This window comes from Anabrus simplex, chromosome 1, assembly GCF_040414725.1.
Source record: "Anabrus simplex isolate iqAnaSimp1 chromosome 1, ASM4041472v1, whole genome shotgun sequence".
NCBI classification, from domain to species: Eukaryota; Metazoa; Arthropoda; class Insecta; order Orthoptera; family Tettigoniidae; genus Anabrus; species Anabrus simplex.
Window position 1 is genome coordinate 23682861 of NC_090265.1, and position 20870 is coordinate 23703730.

The following is a 20870-nucleotide window of genomic DNA, read 5'->3' on the forward strand; positions in this document are numbered from 1 at the left end:
TATCTTGTGTCCAATTCTTGGATCTTGTTTTCTAGCTCTTCTAGATTTTCACTTATGAGCACAATGTTATCGGCAAAAAGCAGGTGGTTCAAATATCCTTTATTATCTCATTGAAGAGTTTTGAATACATCTTCCAAGGGTAAATAGTGGAGAGATTGTATCACCTTGGCAAACTCCTTTGCCAACTGGGATTTTATTGGTGATGAGGTTGTCATCCACTCTGACTACCATTGTTGCTTGATCATAATAATGTTTTCCAGGATCTTTATATACCTTGAGTTTATCATGGCATTTTGAAGTGCCTTCATGATTGCCCAAATCTCCACTGAGTCAGAAGCTTTTTTTTTTTATAATGAATGAAGGCTAGATGAATCTTGATGTTGTGCTCAGTGGTGTTTTTTTCAAGAAGAAGGCGAATAGTCTGGATGTGTTCAGCAGTTGAGAAACCTTTACGAAATCCTGCTTGCTCGGCAGGTTGATAAAAATCTAGTTCTCTTGTGGGGTGGTTGGTGCAATTTTAGTCAGGAGCTTGTAAAGGTGTGATAACAAATTCATAGGATGATACTTCTCTAAATTTTCCTTATCACCATTCTTGAAGAGTAGTATCACTTCAGCATTTTTCCAATTTGGTATTCTTCCAGAGTTGAGGAGTATTCTCATGGCTTCTAGCAGATCTCTTTCACCTAATTTCAGCATTTCATTCGTTATTTTATCCTGCCCAGGGGGTTATTTATTCCTTAGTTGTTTAAGTGCATTTTCAACCTCAGCAGCGGTTATTTCTGGGCTACTTGTTCATTAATGGGTAGTTTATTAATGGTTGATGTATACAGCTTGTAGTAGAAATCTCTAATAACTTCAGTATTGTTTCGTCTATCTGTGACTATTTCTCCATTCTGGTTCTTAAGTTTTGTAATTTTTTCTTCCTGTAGACATGCTGTTGTGTAAAATCTTCATGTCTTGATTTTCTGCAATTGTCGGCATGATCATGTTATTATTAAATTTCATTATATCTTTTCTTATTTCCTTGAGAAGGTCTTGTTAAGAGTTTTGTATTCTGCTGCATCCCTGTCCATTGTCTTCGACGCATTTTTTATTTGGCCCCATGGTGAACACAAATTATCCATATTTTTGGATCACTTGAACAGCATACATCCAAACATTAAATTTACCATGGAGACTGAACGTGAAGGATGTTTGCCGTTCTTGGATGTTTTGGTTTCTAAGAAATCAGATGGAACTTTAGGTCATTCGGTTTATCGTAAACCTACCCATACTAATAGATACCTTCATGGGTCCTCTCATCACCATCCTTGCCAAAAGCATGCTATGCTTAACACTCTTATCAGCCAAGCAAGGGAGGTTTGTGAGGAGGATAAATTAAACGGTGACCTTGAGTTCCTAATCAGAATATTTCTGAGCAATGGCTATTCAAGGAAACAGATTGACGAAGTGCTACATCCTAAGCCAAAAGACAGATTGTCAATATTCTCAGAAAGCACAATATCAAGACCATTTTTGAGCCTAATATCACCATAGGCAATTGTTTGCGATCTGTCAAAGATCCTATTGGTTTAAACTGCGCTGGAATATATATGATTCCTTGCTCCTGTGGATCGGTTTATGTTGGCCAAACATGTAGGAAAGTAACAACAAGGGTTAAAGAACATCACAGGCACTTACGTCTTTGCCAGCCAGAGAAGTCTGCTGTGGCAGAGCATGCCATACATAATGACAATCAAATAATTTTTGATGCAACTTCTATCATTTGTAAAGAGAAACATTTTATTCCCAGAACCATTCGTGAGGTGATAGAAATTGCTAAACGCCCGAATAATTTCAACAAAGGTGAGGCTATATACTGAGTAGATCATGGCTACCCTCCATAGTTAACTCGTCAGCATCTTTCTCCGTGTCTCTGGAGGCCCTGAAATGAACTATATTTCTGACAGGGTCTCTCTATCTTGAGTCTGGTTACTATGGATTGACCATAGCCATTTTGCTTTGTTGTTGCTCTGAAGACGATCCTGGTCGCAGGATCGAAACGTGTCAGCTGGTATTTATTTATTATTACACGACCTAATATCCCCAAATAATTATCATAATGTCATTTAGTGGTCGTGAAAGTCTACGTATTAAGATTACTAAACTCTATGGGGAGAGTATTTATTATGACATGAAACGCTTTGAACGTCTGAGGCTGAAAAAGGCTCATATATTGACGTCTCTAACTTTCTGTGTTAGATGTTGGGACAATAACATCGTCCCTAAATTTGCGGTGTTAAAGCATCTTATTGAATCGCCACATACTCGTAGAATTCTACGTAGGGCGAGCTTCGCTCTCATTCGAGAGCTGATTCATGCTTTGAGAAGGGAACTGGATTCTGTTTCAGGTGAGCTTTATAAGCTTCATCTTTCTTTAAGTTGGACATTAGAAGTGAACACATTCAATCATCTGGACCTTGTATCTCGCATGGCTTTCTTATCGCTTTCATCTTCTTCAAGGGCTAGACATGTATCCAAATTTTCCCATTTATCAATGTGCCAGAGGAAGAATTCTGTCCCGCACTTGAATTCTTCTAAAGTAGTGGTTAATCTATCCACCACTAATTTGATTACTCCTTCTATGTCTGTGCTTGAGAAGGGATTAAATTTTGCGATTTCACTTCTTAAGCTTCCGACTGAGGAGATCATCTGTGGTGTTGAGGCTTCTCTAAAGCCCTTACCGGATCGTATTGCTGAGGAGATTCGTCTTGAAACCGCCACCATTATCAGACATTTCAAACCCCCTCGTCCTAACCTTACTTCCAAAGAGAGGTATGCTCTTAAACAACTAAAATTGAACAAGGACTTGGTGGTGCTGAAGGCTGATAAAGGCAATGCTACTGTGGTTATGAACACCGTCGACTACAATAACAGGATTGAGGATTGAACCTAGCAATGCCATTGATAGGAAAACAGCGTCTCTTCTTAAAGCCAGCTCGATTCCGAATGATGTTTCTCATAGTATGTGACAGCAGGCTTCTACAGTTCCCCGACTTTATGGCCTTCCTAAGATCCATAAAGACGGAGTTCCCCTTAGACCTATTGTTAACAGTTTAGGTTCCCCTACATACAACTTGGCCAAATACCTTGGAGAACTTCTCAAGCCATACATAGGTAATGGGGCATCCATCAGGAATTCATCGCATTTTATTGGCATTTTATCCAATCTGCATGTTTCTCCTGGTGATATTCTAGTCAGTTTTGATATTGTGTCTCTGTTCACTAGGGTTCCAATCATGGACACCTTGTCTCTGTTGGATAAAATCTTTCTTGGTGACATTGTTAATTTGTTTCACCTTATCCTCACCACCACATATTTCAGTTTTCATGGTACAATATACGAACAAATGGATGGTGTTGCCATGGGATTGTCATTGGCACCAGTCATCGTTAATTTCTATATGCAAGATTTTGAAGAGCGTTGTCTTCAATCTAGCACGCTCAAGCCTTCCATCTGATTGAGATATGTCGATGACACATTTGTTATCTGGCCCAGTGGTGAATACGAATTATCCATATTTTTGGATCACTTGAACCGCATACATCCAAACATTAAATTTACCATGGAGACTGAACGTGGAGGATGTTTGCCGTTTTTGGATGTTTTGGTTTCTAAGAAATCAGATGGAACTTTAGGTCATTTGGTTTACTGTAAACCTACCCATACTAATAGATACCTTCATGGGTCCTCTCATCACCATCCTTGCCAAAAGCGTGCTATGCTTAACACTCTTATCAGCTGAGCAAGGGAGGTTTGTGAGGAGGATAAATTAAACGGTGACCTTGAGTTCCTAACCAGAATATTTCCGAGCAATGGCTATTCAAGGAAACAGATTGATGAAGTGCTACATCCTAAGCCAAAAGACAGATTGTCACGTGATTCTCGTCCTTTGAGTCTGGCCTTCTTGCCATACGTACAATCTAATTATTTTCATCACAATAGTATGATCATGGAGCTTTCGCAAGGGATCAGGCGTATTACGTGTCAAGTGACATAAACACAAATAGAATAGGAAAAACACAAACGAGGTAAAGGATAAAGTCATGTAAAAGGTTGGATAATGTGTTAGTCACACAGACACCGAAGCACACGAGTAGCTAAATAAAATATTTATGACAGCGTCAGTATCCAAATCCCCCTGTGGGTGGGGGTGGTAGAATAACACCCACGGTATCCCCTGCCTGTCGTAAGAGGCAACTAAAAGGGGCCCCATGGGCCCTGAACTTTGGAGCATGGGTTGGCGACCACGGGGCCCTCAGCTGAGTTCTGGCATTGCTTCCACTTACTAGTGCCAAGCTCCTCACTTTCACCTATCCTTTCTCACCTCCCTTAGTCAACTCTTGTTCTTTTCCGACCCCAACGCTATTAGGTTTGCGAGGGCTAGGGAGTCTTTCATTTTCACGCCCTTCGTGGCCCTTGTCTTTCTTTGGCTGATACCTTCATTTTTCGAAGTGTCGGACCCCTTCCGTTTTTTCTCTCTGATTAGCGTTATATAGAGGATGGTTGCCTAGTTGTACTTCCTCTTAAAACAATAATCACCACCACCACCGTCAGTATCCAAAAAAAACAATCGCCACCATCACTACAGAGTAGCCATGGTAACCAACATAACGCCATCAAGGATTAGCAACGACCAATCACAAACAAATAAGCCTAACAATGGTCGAAAAATAGAGAACACAGAAATCCCGAAGGCACAATTACATTTTACCAGTTAAAATAAAAGGAAAAGCAGGAATAAAATTAAAAGAGAGCCAAATTTAATTTCTGATACCCTGGAGAAAACTCACGTGGTCCTTAAACCTTTCCAACAGGTGAAGTTCCTTTGAAGTACATTTAGAGGGGATACAGTTTATCTTTCAAAAGTCCACATTAACAATAATAATAATAAGAAGAAGAAGAAATTTTCATAATTCCCCAAATTAGATGAAACATAATACGCCTTCATACCACACGTATCCTGATTACTTAGGATATGTACATCAATATATATAAATTTCTACAGAGGAAACCCGAAAACATGAACAGCTACTGCCTTTTTCATTTTTAAACCAACTATTAGGATTATGGCGATTTCAAAAGTCTTAAACACACCAAAGTTCTAGAAGAGCGCATATTTTCCAAAATATCATTCCAGTCTTCGAAGAAAAGGTTCAATTTAAATGAAGAAGAAACTTACAGTTGCAGCATCAGGCTTGTAGTAACATCAAAGCGTTAGTTGCTCCATACTCACGTAATGATAATATTACCTAATATTACATTTACTGCAGAAAAGGAGGACGATTTTCAAAATGAAATGAATAAAACCTTTAAGGATGGCTGAATGCCATCACACTAATATATTATGTCGGATCCATAATGTGGCCTAAGGCCAGAAGCCGGAGCGAGTAAGTAACATGTCCTTCCTCTACCGTGGTCAAGCAATTCTCCCTCTTAATGGCGGATAACTCGCCGCTGTCAGAGAGCAGATCATCTAAGATGGCGAGGAGCTCCCTGATTGGTCGGAGGCAAGGTCACGTTTCAACCACACCATAGCAGATGGCAGCACACAGCAGAATAAGAGTTAAGTATCAAAAAGAAAGTCCCAGGGAATAAATTAATTACTTAAGATATATGATAACTTAAAAATAGGAGAAAAGCCAAGTTGAGAATAAAAAACGTGACACTGATTTCTACAGCAAATTGGCCAGAACTAAACCGTTCCTTGGGAAAGGAGATTTAAATCAGTAATACTGTCTCAATGTCCAGGTTTCTTCTTCTTGCACTCCTCTTTATTGAATCGATCCACCTTCTTCTAGGTCTCCCTCTCGCTCTCTTTCCTTTAAACTTCATCTCCAACCAGGTGAGTTGGCTGTGCGGTTAGGGGCGCACGGCGGTGAGCTTGCATCCAGGAGGTAGTGCGTTCGAGTCCCACTGTCGGCAGCCCTGAAGATGGTTTTCCGTGGTTTCCCATTTTCACACCAGGAAAATGCTGGGGCTGTACCTTAATTAAGGCCACGGCTGCTTCCTTCCAATTAACGGGCCTTTCTTATCTCATCGTCGCCACAAGACCTATCTCTGCCGGTGCGACGTAAAGCCACTAGCAAAAAAAATAAATTCATCTCCATTATCTCTTTTTTGTATTCTTTCCTGCTCAACCTCCTTATATGCCCAAACCATCTTAGTTTACTTCTGTCAATTCTCTCGTTTAGATTTTTCATTCCAACCTCCTTTCTCACATCTTTGTTTCTCAATTTGTTTTTCATATCATACTGGGCGAGTTGGCCGTGCGGTTAGAGATGCGCGGCTGTGAGCTTGCATCCGGGAGATGATGGGTTCGAATCCCACTGTCGGCAGTCCTGAAGATGGTTTTCTGTGGTTTCGCATTTCCACACCAGGCAAATGCTGGGGCTATCTGTACCTTAATTAAGGCCACGGCCGCTTCATTCCAACTCCTAGGCCTTTCCTATCCCATCGTCATTATAAGACCTTATCTGTGTTGGTGCGACGTAAAGCCACTAGCATATCATACTTCTTAGGTATTTTATTTCCCTGGCTTGAATTCTACTCTCCTCCCTACTTGTCATTGTCCAGGTCTGAGCCGCATAAGTCAATAAGGGTGCAAAATACGTTTTGTACATTATCTCTCTACACTTCCTTGGTACTTCCTTATTCTTACACTCTGGTAGGATGCATTGCCCTGTCGCACCCTCTTGCTAATCTCCATGTCCAGCCTTCTATTTTGCATTAATTCACTCTCTAGCTATTTGGAACTGTCAACAATTTCAAGGCTTTGACCACCAATTTTCACAATGCCTTTCCTTTATTTTTTCCTTGTGTTATCACCATGATCTGGTTTTTCTGTGCACTGATTTTCTTACCATACTTTTCAATTTTCTTGTTCATTGCATCAAGTTGTTGTTGTTCTTCTTGTTGTACTGATGCAAGTGTGATAAACTGATATAACTTGAAAAAAATATTCTCTCACCCATGGGTAAATAATGCAAGTATCGAGCTCGAATTATTATTGTTGTATACAAGAAGCACAATATACAAAAACACAACTTAAAGTTTATTTTCGTGCAGTCTTCTGTACAATACACACAAAGTAAAGGGAATTTAGACTTGCTTCTTATAGAGGTGAACACGCTAATAACATCATGAGTAAGTTGACTGTTTTAGAAGAAGTATTTATACATATATACACACTAGCTGATGAACCCGTGCTTCACTACGGGATTCTCAAAAAGACTGACTTTGTGGTTTTCCTAACTGAAGTCAACACAGATCATTAGAAAAACGTCAGTAGGTATGTAGCGATTAAAAGCAATGTTATCATATAAAATACTTGATCAAATTAAAAAACGCACATTTCCTCACTTTTACGAACTGTACTACGTTGCCTATCTAACAGTCCCAAGTTCCAGAGATGGAATGACCAGGCCGTAAACAGCCGTGAACACTCCTCTGCCATTATTCCGTGAAGAAGCACACTGCTCATTCCAGTCAGTGCCTCAGAGTAGGGATTGAATAGCTGGAATACTGTGATGAACCAGTGTGTTACGTACCAGTAGTATCAGTAAATTTATGAACCAGAAGAATGGCATGCTGAAGATGAAAGTTATCTAACTCCCCAGCTACTTCCCACCAATATTCAGGCAGGCTGTTACACTCAATACGAGCGGGCAACTTGTCCATGTGGTTAGGGGTGCGCAGCTGTGAGCTTGCATCCGGGAGATAGTGGATTCGAATCCCACTGTCGGCAGCCCTGAAGATGGTTTTCTGTGGTTTCCCATTTTCACACCAGGCAAATGGCCGTAAGACCTATCTGTGTCGGTGCAAGTAAAGCAAATTTTAAAAAAATACTTGGTACACAGCAGTAAGTTACATGTAATTAATCTCATTAAAGGGGCAAGCCACTACTTGGTGGAATAACTTGAAGGTTCTAAATTTAAACTGGATGGACTTCAAGAGGGAATTCCTCGCTGGGTTTAATTCCGAAGGAGTGAAGAGCTCCGTGAAAAGGAAGCTACTGACTGAGGCACAACCCACTGGCATGAGAGCTAGCGCCTTCGTCCTACAGAAGTACCAACTCTTCAAGCATCTGCACCCGGAAGGAGGCGAAAACGAGATCTTACCAGGCATCACAGAGCTACTTCATGATAAGATTCGACCCCTAGTGAAAGTATCACAGTCGAGATCCTTTGATCTACGCAGAATCATCACCCAGCTGGACGAGGAGCACAAGAGCAAAGCAACGGAAGAGACCAGTGCAGTTAGGAAGTGCTACCAGTGTGGAAGAACGGGATACCTGAAGAACAAGTCCCCAACCTTTACGTCGGAAAACTAGGTCCGGCCCATTCTGGATTAAGGGGGATGGGACCGGGAACAGGAATGTGCCTCATGACCTAACAGATAAGCAAGCCTGGTCAAGTAGGAGAGGGATTGGTCAGATAGTGAGTGAATAGGCCAACCCCACCCAGCTATTGTCTTAAGGATTGGCAACAAGAATTTTTCAGACCTACTTGACAGCCAAGCAAGCCATTCATTTGTCAGCAGGACTGTTGCCAGGTTACTACTGCCTATGAAGTCTCACCATTTCGGAAGGGTAGTGGAAGCAGCGGACGGGGTAACCTATTCCTTCCAAGGACAGAGACTAACCTAACCGCTAAATGGATGAGCAGACCTATTGTAATTGACTTTGCAGTGATTCTGAACCTGATACCTGACATCCTATTAGGTAATGACTTTCTGGTGGAATACAAGGTGATCCTTGACTATGCAGCTCATCAATTCCTTAAATTTCCTTTTATTATCAATGTACTTCCTTTTGCTTTTTATCTCTATTCCATTCTTGCCATGCTTTCTTTTTTTTTTTTTTCACTGCTTCTCTCACCTTCTCATACCACCACGTGTCTGCTTTTCTTTCACTCTCGTAGATGTTCTACCACAGGTACTCTCTGCCCCACTTACAGTTTCCCTTTTGAAGTTGGACCATTCATCCTCCACATTTCCTACTTCAGTAACTGGAATTTGTTGTTTCAGTCTCTCCAGAAATTCTTCCTGTACATTCTTATCTTTTAATTTCACTCTTTTATTTTACCATCTCTTATCTCCTTTATATTTCCCATTTTCCCCACTCTCATTTTTGCTATTACAACTCTTATGATCTCCATTGAATGCTTTGCCTGGTAAAGCTGTTACACACCGGCAAGTTGGCCGTGTGGTTAGGGTCACGCAGCTGTGACCTTTCATCCGGGAGGTAGTGGGTTCGAACTCCACTGTCGGCAGCCCTGAAGATGGTCTTCGGTTTCCAATTTTCACACCAGGCAAATGCTGGGGCTATGCCTTAATTAAGGCCACGGCTGCTTCCTTCCCACTCCTAGGGCTTTCCTGTACCATCGTCATCATAAGACCTATCTGTGTCGGTGCGACGTTAAGCAAATAGCAAAAAAAAAAGTTACATCTGCGATTTGTCCTTTCTGCCAGAAAGTAATCAGTTAGTGACTTTATTCTTCTGTCACCCCAGCCATATCTTGTAATTCTCATTCTGTTTTTCTTCTGAAACCATATGTTGCCCATAATCATTCCATTTCTCTCACAAAACTCAACTAGACCTCCTTCATTTTTTTCCCCATATCCATATGGTCCGATTATTTGTTCCTTTCCTTGTCTTTTTTCCCACCTGTGCATTTGTTCCTTTCCTTGTCTTTTTTTTCCCACCTGTGCATTCAAGTCTCCCTTTATAATCACTTCCACATCAGTCACATCCTTTTTTAGTTTCTCCAGGAATTCCTCAATAGCCTCCTGTTTGTTCCCAGTTTGTGGATCATACATTTGTATGAAGTCCTTCACTTCGTTCCTCAGTCTCAGTATAATTTTCATTGTCCTGTCACTGATGTACTCTACCATATCAACATATTCCTCCAGCTCTTTTTGAAATTATCAGGCCCGCCCCATCCCTCGCGCCTCTGCCACCACTCCAGTATAGTTATATCATTTCCTCATTCTGTTCTTTCCTTTTCCCTTCCATTTAACTTTGCTCAACCCCATCATTTCCATATCTTATTCGCCATAAAATCCGCCACTTTTGCTTTTCCTGTCCGGGTGATGAGGTTGATCATGCCCTCCTCCATGATGATGGCTACTGGTTGCCCATTTTTCACAGTTCCCCAGTGCCCAAGGAACTGTGCGTCGCTTGCAGGGTACGCCCTGACTTTTCCAAGGCAAGTTCAGAAGTACCATATCTATATAGGCTATTATTATGGTGGGGTCGCCACTTCCAGAGGCATTTTATACCTACTGCCAGGTGTAACTTTGGGCCACTCCTCAGTAGTATGGATGCCTTTCACAGCTGCTTCACTGAAGTACAGATGTTGTTGACAGGAGGAAGACCTTCCGTTTTATCTGCCGTTGGGTCTGGGGTCCTCTTCCGCCATCTAAACTGTCAGACATGTTCTCTTTTCTGGCGAGTTTATGTGTCATTTTCTACACAAAGGCTCCTCCGTCTAGCCATTAGTCCCCCCTTTGGGTTTCAAGTTTGGTAATGGCCGCTTGACCCTCGGCTAGACAGTCACAGGTTGTACCTTTTACTGTCGCATACAATCGCAGGATGATCCTGATGTGACCAATTAACATAGTTTCTAACAGTCTAAAGAAGAAAGAAAACATTCTAAGAAGCAAGTTTATCAAAGAAATCACATCTCAATTTACACACTATTCAAAGTGTTCTCATACCTCATATAACCATGGCTCCTTGATACACTGTCTGCATGGCAGTAGACTGCACATCCACGATCTCCACTTCCATTTCATAAAGATGTAATTTCCACAGTAATTAGCTTATTGAAGAGACATTCATTACTTCAGTGAGCATATTAACAAAAATGACACTTCAAAATGTCCATGAAGACTGCTAAATTCTTGACAGTATTCCTTTACTATCCCAATGATATCAAAGCAAACCAACCATCGACCAGTTTCAGTCCTAATAACTGATCATTACATTATAATGTACATTAGATAAATGTTTTTTTTTTTTTTTTAAGTTGCTTTACGTCGCACCGACACAAATAGGTCTTATGCAATAATGGGATAGGAAAGGACTGGAAGTGGGAAGGAAGTTACCGTGGCTTTAATTAATGTACAGACCCAGCATTTGCTTGCTGTGAAAATGGGGAAACCAAGGTAAACCATGTTCAGGGCTGCTCACAGTGGGGTTCGAACCCACTGTCTCCCGAATGCAAGCTTACATTTGCGCACCCCTAACCACACGGGCAACTCGCTCGGTTTAGATAAATGTATTGAGCAAAAAAAAATTGATATGGAAAAAATGTCTAGTTTGATTTCAAGATTTGAGAAAATGTACTGTGATCAACAGGTTCATTTGTCCCACTATTTGTGATTGGTTGAACTTGAATATTTGTTTATATAGTGTTCCATTTGTTTTTCTCTAATACCTAACTACTCTGGCAAAGTGTGTTATCACTAGTGTTATACTGATGGAGACCTTTCTTGCACCAGAACTGGCACAAGAACACTGTGTTCTTGTATGAATATTTACTTTGTAGATTCCGTGCCAACAAATGATGCTAGATACTGTGCCATTTTCCTAGCTGCTGTAGTTTGGTGCAGGTTATTGAAGTGGTCCTATCAATGTTTTGTGTGATGAAATGTAGTGGAGCAGGTTGGCAGTAGAAAGTTTAATCGATGCATGTATCATAATTGAGACCACGCCCACCTCCTTCCCAATCCTAGCTCTTTCCCATCCTTGCGTTGCCAAAAACCTTCAATAAATTTATTTATTTATTAATGCCCTTTTTACAGTGGCGAAGTTAGGGCTCGAGGCCCTCTCTTCCACTTAACCACATACTAATCAAAATCTTAAATAAAATACTGAGATACTTAAAATAGTTAAAACCTCATAAATTAATATAATTGACAATAAATTTAAATTAATTACTAAGTTAATATTAAAACTAATTAATATTAAAAACTCTTAATAATGACTAATCCACAGGCACACACACATTCTTACTTCAACCATTCACTCAGCTATCCTCAGCAGGCAACCTTAAATCTTTGTAAAGAGCTAGTTTCTCTGACCTGAGCTGGCAGGGAATTCCATAATCTGGCGCCGGTTACTATGAACGATTTATTAATTTTATTTGTGCGGTGCACTGGGATAGAAAGAAATGGCTTTAAGTGAAGATGAACATTTGTCAGTACTCGAACCAAGAAACCAATCACAATCAAGGTGAATGTTGCACTTACTATTCGATAAGTTTTCGCACTTACTATTCGATAAGTTTTCTATTATTCTCCTGGTGATCCTGTTCTCTGGTGTACTGATTAGATGTCCAAAAAATGAGATGCGTTTCTTCCTGATTGTGCTCATTACTGGTTCTATTTCCTTGTAGATAGAAAGGTCATGGGTTCAATATTTATTCTTCCAGTGACAAAGAGATTTTTATAGTACTTCATAATCTTCTGACCTGCTCGACACATGTATTTAAGTTGTGAAATGATGAAAAAAAGGTGAATTTAGAAGAAATAGACAGTGGCTGACTTACAGCTAACACTCCAAACACCATCGTTAAAATGTGTAGCTTTTTTAAAATTATTATGTATATTTTATGGCCTTCATTGGACCACTCTAGCCAACTTTATACAAAGGATTTTTCAGTTTCCTGTCAGCCCAGTACTTCTTCGTTCTCTCTGATCTTATCCTTCTTTCTTCATCGGAAATCACCCTTCCTATTGTCTGTTTGTTGATTCTGATTTGCAGTCTGGTTTGTTTATCTGTGAGTTTCTTGATTTTGTCGGTTTTGTTTCTTAGGTCTTCCACTGTAATTTGTAGTTCATCTATATCTTCCTTGATTTCTGTAATCCACTTAATGTTGCACTTACTATTCCATAATTTTTCTATTATTCTTCTGGTGATCCTGTTCTCTGGTGTACTGATTAGATGTCCAAAAAATGAGATGCGTTTCTTCCTGATTGTGCTCATTACTGGTTCTATTTCCTTGTGGACTGTTTCATTAGAAGCTACTCTCCAGTGTCCATCTTTTTAGTATGATTTGTTGATGCACGTTCTAATGATTCTTCTCTCTATCTTGAGTATTTTGTCTATTTGTGCAGTGTTAGTTGTTTTGAAGATGGTTTCGCTTGCGTATGTTATTTCTGGTTGAGTGACCGTTTTGTAATGTTTTAATTTTGTTGCTATTGACAGGCCCTTTTTGTTGTAAGTATTCTTGGTGACTGGCTTTAAGTGAAGATGAACATTTGTCAGTACTCGACCAACAGCCTGAGCACAAGGAAAAGCCAGCCCTTCCTATGTTGATGTCAACAGGGCTACATTTTAAACTCGTTTTAACCAATTTTGACGACACACTCATGTGAAATTGAATTTAAATTTTAACACTGATGATGGACTTTAGTGTCCGAAAACCGGTTATGTTTTAATAAAGTGTGTGCTGATACGACTGTATGTAATTAATAATAATAATAAAATAACTACATCAGCACTGTTAATAAGAAATGGCTTTGATATTTTATAATGATTATAAAATGTGTAGCTGCCGACTTTTATCAGGCTTCAGCCATGAGAGAGCTTGATAGTATGGGGTGATATGAACATTGTACCCGATATTGTAAATAAATCGCAGGCAGGAATTCTGTGCTCGTTGAAGTTTAAGTGTTTCTTCTCTCGTTATATCAACCAACATGATGTCACAATAATCAAGAATAGGAAGAACCAGTGTCTGTATTAGTTTGGTCTTTAGCTCAAATGGAAATAGCCTACATCCCTTTGCCGTTTAAGCGGGTGAAACACTCCAAAAATCTTCTTACGGATATTTTCGTGTGATCAGACCAATAAAGTGTTTCATTCATAATTACGCCCAGATTTTTAACCGTTTTACTGTAGGGAATAATGTTACCATTCAGTGTTACCATCACGTTATGATGGAATGAAAAGTTTTCATGCCTTGTTTGTGGCTGAACTGAAGAAGATCAAACTGCCAAAGAAGAGTGGAGCATGTTGAAGGCAAATACATGAGCCCACAGTTTGGTATTTTGAAAAGCTGCATTTTCTAACAGAATATGTTCTACCAGGACGATCTTGTAATGCAGAAGTGAGTTTGCTGCCAGATTTTCATGACATAGTGATGGTACTGAAACTCTTCCATCTCAAAACATAGTCTTTCATGACCACTAAATTATTTATTTGTAATTGCAATATAATTGGTCCGTTATTGAAAATCATAAATTTTCCGGCTAACTCATTCTTGGTTACCAGCGTTTTGCCCCAGTGCACCAATTTGGTCTCTTCAGTTGGTAACTACCAAGACGCATGGCTAGTGCATATAGTATGGCAACCAAGACTGAGTTAGCTGGAAAATTTATAATTTCCAATAACAGACCATTTATTTTGCAATTTACTCAATTCGGGCAAATATATCAGGTTCCCTATCTATATCATACTTAATTGTATGTTAGGGATAACGTGTCAGCTTATATATAATGCGACCTTATATCCTCAACATACAATTATGTCTAAACTGTTTCCGGCTAGTATGCCGGAAATGACACCACTGTAAGTTTTCCTGTGATAAGCACAAATGCAATGCCGATGTACTAGGGTAGATACGTAAGGAATCAATGTCCTCAGTTCATTGCTCAAGGGACTGTGTAATTGCTGTCCATCTTCTTCTCACTGTTATATCCTCGGTTTTGCCCACCATCTTCTATTCAAACACCGTAACTGCCTTCTCCAGCGTCGTCACAAAATTATTACAGAAATAATCACTGGTACAGCAGGTACTAGTGCCTCGATTTCACTGTCAGCCATTTTACTGATGGAATTTGTACCACTTAAGGCATCATGTGTTTGTGTGCTACTGGCAGAAGGCATACCCCTGCATTGCACAGTAAGTGGTAACAACAGATCATCCCAGTTCTGGTGCGATAAATGTCTCAGTCTGTACAGAGCTTCAAGGCATATACACCTACTAGATGAACTTACGTAATGGAAAGGAACAAAGAAGTGTCAGATGAAGTTACATAGAGAAATAGGAACACTTAACAGGATAAACGAGGGACGAGAGAACAAGAGAAAGAAGAGACGATGACAGACACAAAAGGATAAAGGCAAAGTCCATCCACTGCCTTCATGTAGATAGGGTCTCTTCTCATCAGTCTCGGTTCTTCTTAGACCCAACCCCTGTGGGTGTGGGACACAGACAAAGAATACATCATGGTGTCTCCTGCCTGTCGTAAGAGGCAACTAAAAGGGGTGATCAAGGGATGATTGAATTAGAACCATGAGACTGCTTGTAATTAGTACCATCAAGCGAGAAACACCATGGGTCGCCTTTACTTGCGAGTAGTACCGCTGTGTTAGGTACACAATATGTTTATAAATAGTAGCAACAGAGGGCGAATCAGTATGGATTTTACTGTACCCATGATTAGTACCACTATATATGGAACACCTTGGGCTTACGTTGCCTGTTATTAGTACCGTTGTGAGAAATGCCATGGGTCTGCGCGTTGCCTGTGATTAGTACCACTATATGAGCGACACTTGGGTCTGCGTTGCCTGTGATTACGACCCACTATGTGAGGAACACCACAGGACAGTACGAATCCCTGTCATTAGTAACACCATGGGTCTGTGTGTTGCCTGTGATTAGTACCACTATGTGAGGAACATCACAGGACAGTACGAATCCCTGTCATTAGTAACACCCTGGGTCTGTGTGTTGCCTGTGATTAGTACCACTATATGAGCGACACTGTGGGTCTGCGTTGCCTGTCATTAGTACCATTGTGAGAAATGCCATGGGTCTGGGCTTTGTCTGTGATTAGCACCACTATGTGAACGACACCGTGGGTCTATGTTGCCTGTGATTAGTAGCACAATATGAGCAACACCGTGGGTCTACGTTGCCTGTGATTAGCACCACTATATGAGCGACACTGTGGGTCTGCGTTGCCTGCGGTTAGCACAATATGAACGACACTGTGGGTCTGCGTTGCCTGTGGTTAGCACAATATGAACGACACTGTGGGTCTGTGTTGCCTGTGATTACTACCCACTATGTGAGGAACACCATGGGTTTGCTCTGCCTATGAGTGGTGTTACCTGTGTGTATTACATTCCCTGTGAGTAGAACCGCTATGTGTGGAACACCATGGGTCTACGTTACTCATGATTAGTACCGCTACATGAGAAGTATCATGGTTCTTACTTTTCTAGCGATAAGTACCATTATAAGGGGCCGTTGACCTGGGTTTTGGGCCCCTTTAGACACCAAGGATCATCGATTCAGAATTGTGCTTTGGAAGCAGCCCCTTGGTCAGTAAGCTATACAGTATACTGTTGTCGTAAGTTAGTTTCTAGAAAGGTGGGGCATTGCGGGTCAAATGCACTGATTGTTTTAAGTTCATAATCATTGTTCATCGCCTCTTTTTTTTTCAATTCTAGTCAGTGGATTAATTTTGGAATTATTTTTAACTTTCAAGAGCCTCCGTTGTTCAGGCGGCAGCGTGCCAGCCTCTCACTGCTGGGTTCCGTGGTTCAAATCCCGGTCACTCCATGTGAGATTTGTGTTGGACAAAGCAGAGGCGGGACAGGTTTATTTCCGGGTACTCCGGTTTTCCCTGTCATAATTCATTCCAGCAACACTCTCCAATATCATTTCATTTCATCTGTCATTCATGAATCATTGCCCCAGAGGAGTGCGACAGGCTTCGGCAGCCGGCACAATTCCTATCCTCGCTGCTAGATGGGGCTTCATTCATTCCATCCTGACTGGAAAACAGGTTCTAGGTTTTCATTTGTCTCCCAGTTCTGCCACCCCTAGAGAGCTTTTAAAGATTTAAAAAATTGGGGTTAAATGACTGGAAACATGCTGTGGATTTTCATTTTAACTTTCAGTATTGCGAGTTGGATGTGCTGATTATTTTAAATTCATATTCATCCATTCATTTTTCTTCATCACATTTTGAATTCTTGTCAGTGGATGAGTTTTGGACTTTTAAATTGTCATTACTTTTCGTATCATTAAGGGCTGATGACCTGGATGTGGCTCCTTTAAACAAGAAGCATCATCATCTTCTTGAACCCAACGAGTTCATATGAGGACTGGCTTCAGCACTCATTGAGGGACCATCTTTACAGATGTCGAGATTGTCCTTATCCTTTTGTATTTTAATGTTTGCCCATGTTGCTCCCTCTTCCCATACTGACCTGTCATTGTGTTTATCCCAGGGTATGTTTACTTTTGTGTTTGTATATCTCTCTATTTTACCAGGTGAACTTATTAAAAGTGTTTTTTTTTTTTCTTGTGTCGCACTAACACATCAAAAGAAGGATGGGAAATAGCTAGGATTGGGAAGGTAGCAACCATGACCTTAATTAAAGTACAGCCCTATTTGCATGGTGTAAAAATAGGAAACCACAGAAAACCATCTTCAGGGCTGCCAATGGTGGGATTTGAACTTGTTATATTCTTCTGTCCCCAGGTTCCCTCAAGTCAGGTCAAGTCTTCTTGTACCAAGCTCATCTCTTTTATCCTTCTTATTTGACCTCATTTCTCCCTTCATATATCTATATCCCCCTGTGGGTGGGGGCGGTAGAATAACACCCACGATATACCCTGCCTGTCGTAAGAGAGGTCCCAGGGGCTCTTGACTTAGGAGCGTGGGTTGGCGACCACGGGGCCCTCAGCTGAGTTCTGGCATTGCTTCCACTTACTTGTGTCAGGCTCCTCACTTTCATCTATCCTATTTAACCTCTTGGTCAACTCTTGTTCTTTTCCGACCTCGATGGTATTAGGAAGTCTTTCATGTTCATGCCCACCATGGGCCCTTGTCTTTCTTTGGCCGATACCTTCATTTTTTGGAGTGTTGGATCCCTTGAGTTTTTGCCCAGTTGTACTTCCTCTTAAAACAATAATCACTACCACCACCATATCATACATCTGTGGTGTTAGTATTGCGAGTTATAGTGAGACATTTTCGTGCCTTTCGAGGGTCTTCTCCTCCTTTAGGCAGTAAATGTTGGCTCATTTTCCCCTCCAAACAATCATCTCTATATTCATTTCAGCATAAGAGAAATGTTTTCCTAATGTTGTACAGGATGACCGTGAGCCGAATGTTACGGCCGTTTGGTGATCCCAGTCGTCCTCCGGAGTGGTACTCTCAGAAGAATTGTGCTGTACAGTACTCCAGTCTCCTAGAGAATGTAGAAACGCCCAAACGTAAGAAACGGAATGAAAAGGGAGAATCTCAGGTGGAGACTCCAAGTGAATCAATATTCAGGAAACTGACTCAAGGTGAGGCATGTTTTAATGTTACTTTCTAGTGACAGGTATTAAGAGCTGTTGGCATTCCATTATAGATTTGAAAATTAGTTATTTCAAAAACCTTCTAAAATACCATTTAATTCTAGAAGCTAAATTTTTGGGGACATTGTTGTTGTGGTCTGGTGATTGGTTCTTATGATCCTCTGAATATGGTGATCTGGTCTGCTTGTTTTACATGTTAATATTTATTCTCCTCTCATGTATTTATTTCTTGTAATTGAGTGTGAGACAGTGGCACCTTGGGAGAACTTCTCTGTGTTGTTTCTTTTGCCATTAGGTAGGTAGTTTGTATATTTGTTATTAACAAGAAAAGCAGTTAGTTTCTTTGAAGGTATTTTTACCCTTTTCACTTCTGAACCATATATTACAATGACTTTCACCCCATACCCATTATAAATAGTTTTATAAAACAGAAAATACTTTTCTTTTTAAAAACGTTCAAGCTCTTTAGGTGTTTTAAAGTGTGAAATTACCAGGATTTCGCCCAGTGTAGTAGCGGGCTCACCAGTTGGATTGCCACTGCTATGTGCGCTTGAGACACTACTGCACATTTCCTTCGTAGGAAATTTCCAGGGATTGGAGCTGAATCACGGGTCCATATTATGTCCAGGTTAAAGTCCCCTGTGAAGTAGACGGCATTGTACTTGTGCTGAATGAGTTGCATTCGTTTTAGAAATTCCAGTAATCCTTCATTTATACAGGGCTTGGATTTCGGAGCCCGATATATCAAGAATTTGTTGCCCCTACATGTCACCTCCACCCATAGAGCTTCACTGTCAGTCTCCAGGTATCCTAGTCAAATTGCTTGTAGTTCCTGTTGTATAGCCAGGAGAACACCCCCTCCAGACATCCTGGTTCTATCCTTCCTGAAGACCAAGTATGGTTGCAGAAATGCTTCACTGTCATAAGTAGCACTGCTCAACCACGTTTCACAGACACTTACGATTGATGGTTCGATACTTGCCAGTGATGATCTTATCTTCTGCTGTCTCCTATAACCCATTATATTATGGGCATTAAATAAGAGAATGGTGATGTTTTGGGAGCCCTGTACACTGGTAACTGAGTCATTACTATTTACAGAGTTATTTACATAATTTCCTTTGTTTGGCACTTCGAAGAACGAGTCCGATGGTACCGGGAGACAACACTTCCAGCACTGCCAAGACGACAAGCCACGTTTAATTTTATGGTAATCAGATGGAGAAATTTTGGCGCAGGTCTTATGCATGGACATTTCACACGACACACACTTCACGTACAGCTGATTGATGCAGCCCTTAGAACAGCAAATATGACATTCTATGTTACTCATATTTCTGTTTGGAGGTCCTGGATTTGTTTCTACATCTCCACATGCATCTATGGTCAGGAGAATGAGGTGAGATGTTGATGAGGGTGGTCTGGCAACCCTGCGCCTCGCTTGAAGCGCACTGCCAGTACCAGCGGTCACATACACATTTTCACTGGTGCACCGTGTTAAGCACGATTTTACAATTTTTTACAATTAGCAAGTTCTCTTGGAGGATTGAAACACTAGGACACTCACTAAACACCCCAACGTTAAAGATCACTTTGTTACTTTCACATGTGACACGTTTAACCACTATAAACAACAAGAAAATGTGGAGCACTTGGAACACTACATGTCGACCTGCTGCCATCTTACCCACAATACTCCATAGAGAACTATGTGGCTCATTTGTTCATTTATTTACTCATATTGGATTTCTGAATTTCATGTGTTTCTCTGGTCCTGTGACAATTGGCAGTTACATAACGTTAATTACCTACCCAGAGGTGCCAGCTATTACGGATTGTCTGTAATTATTACGGATTTCACCTCGCGATTACGGAATTACGGCCAAAGAGGAAATTATTACGGAAAAGCTGACATCAAGAAAAAAAGGACAAATGTTCAATCCTTTCGAGCCTTTCTCCTAAATCATCCTCATTTCAATGCTTGTGAGTTGGCAATGATACTTATTCGATCGTGACTTCCTTTTGCTTCCCATAAGCGTTGTAAAATTCCTTGTGAATGAAGGAGCTCAGGCGCTGCTCTTCTCAACTACAAATCCTTCAGTAATGTATTTGCTGTGTTACGTGTACCTGACAGTTGACAGACTGAGAAAGAAGTGAGGCCTACATTAAGCACATCTGCACTGGAATCGCTTATGGTTCAGAAGACGAAATCGCTTATGGTTCAGAAGACGAAAATGTCATCACAGTGGGAAGGGTGCTTCAAGAAAAACTACACTGAAAAGCAGCTGCTGCGTGAGAAACAAGCTACAAGCAATGTTTCAACACAGAACTAACAGGTTAAGTGCAAATGTTATTGTGTAATATGATATACTTTCGAATGGAGAAGGAAGGAGCATGCTTTGGACTTTACTCGAAATTTTTCTCTGGGGCGGAGGGCGATTACTGATAATCCACTTCAAAGGTTGGCACCTCTGCCTACCGAACTTTGATACTTT

The 20870-nt window shown here is 40.7% G+C and overlaps 1 protein-coding gene across 4 annotated transcripts in view; it reads left to right on the forward strand.

Annotated features, from left to right (window-relative positions):
• LOC136883405 (bromodomain-containing protein 8) overlaps positions 1-20870 on the forward strand; it is a 445412-nt gene that overhangs the window by 32204 nt on the left and 392338 nt on the right. For 3 of the 4 annotated variants that reach the window (XM_067155679.2, XM_067155690.2, XM_067155698.2), the window contains exon 3: positions 18167-18363. The exons of the other annotated variant lie outside the window; for it this stretch is intronic. In XM_067155679.2, the coding sequence (XP_067011780.2) occupies positions 18167-18363 (197 nt within the window). The remainder of the gene's footprint in view (positions 1-18166; positions 18364-20870) is intronic. 4 annotated transcript variants of the gene reach the window in all.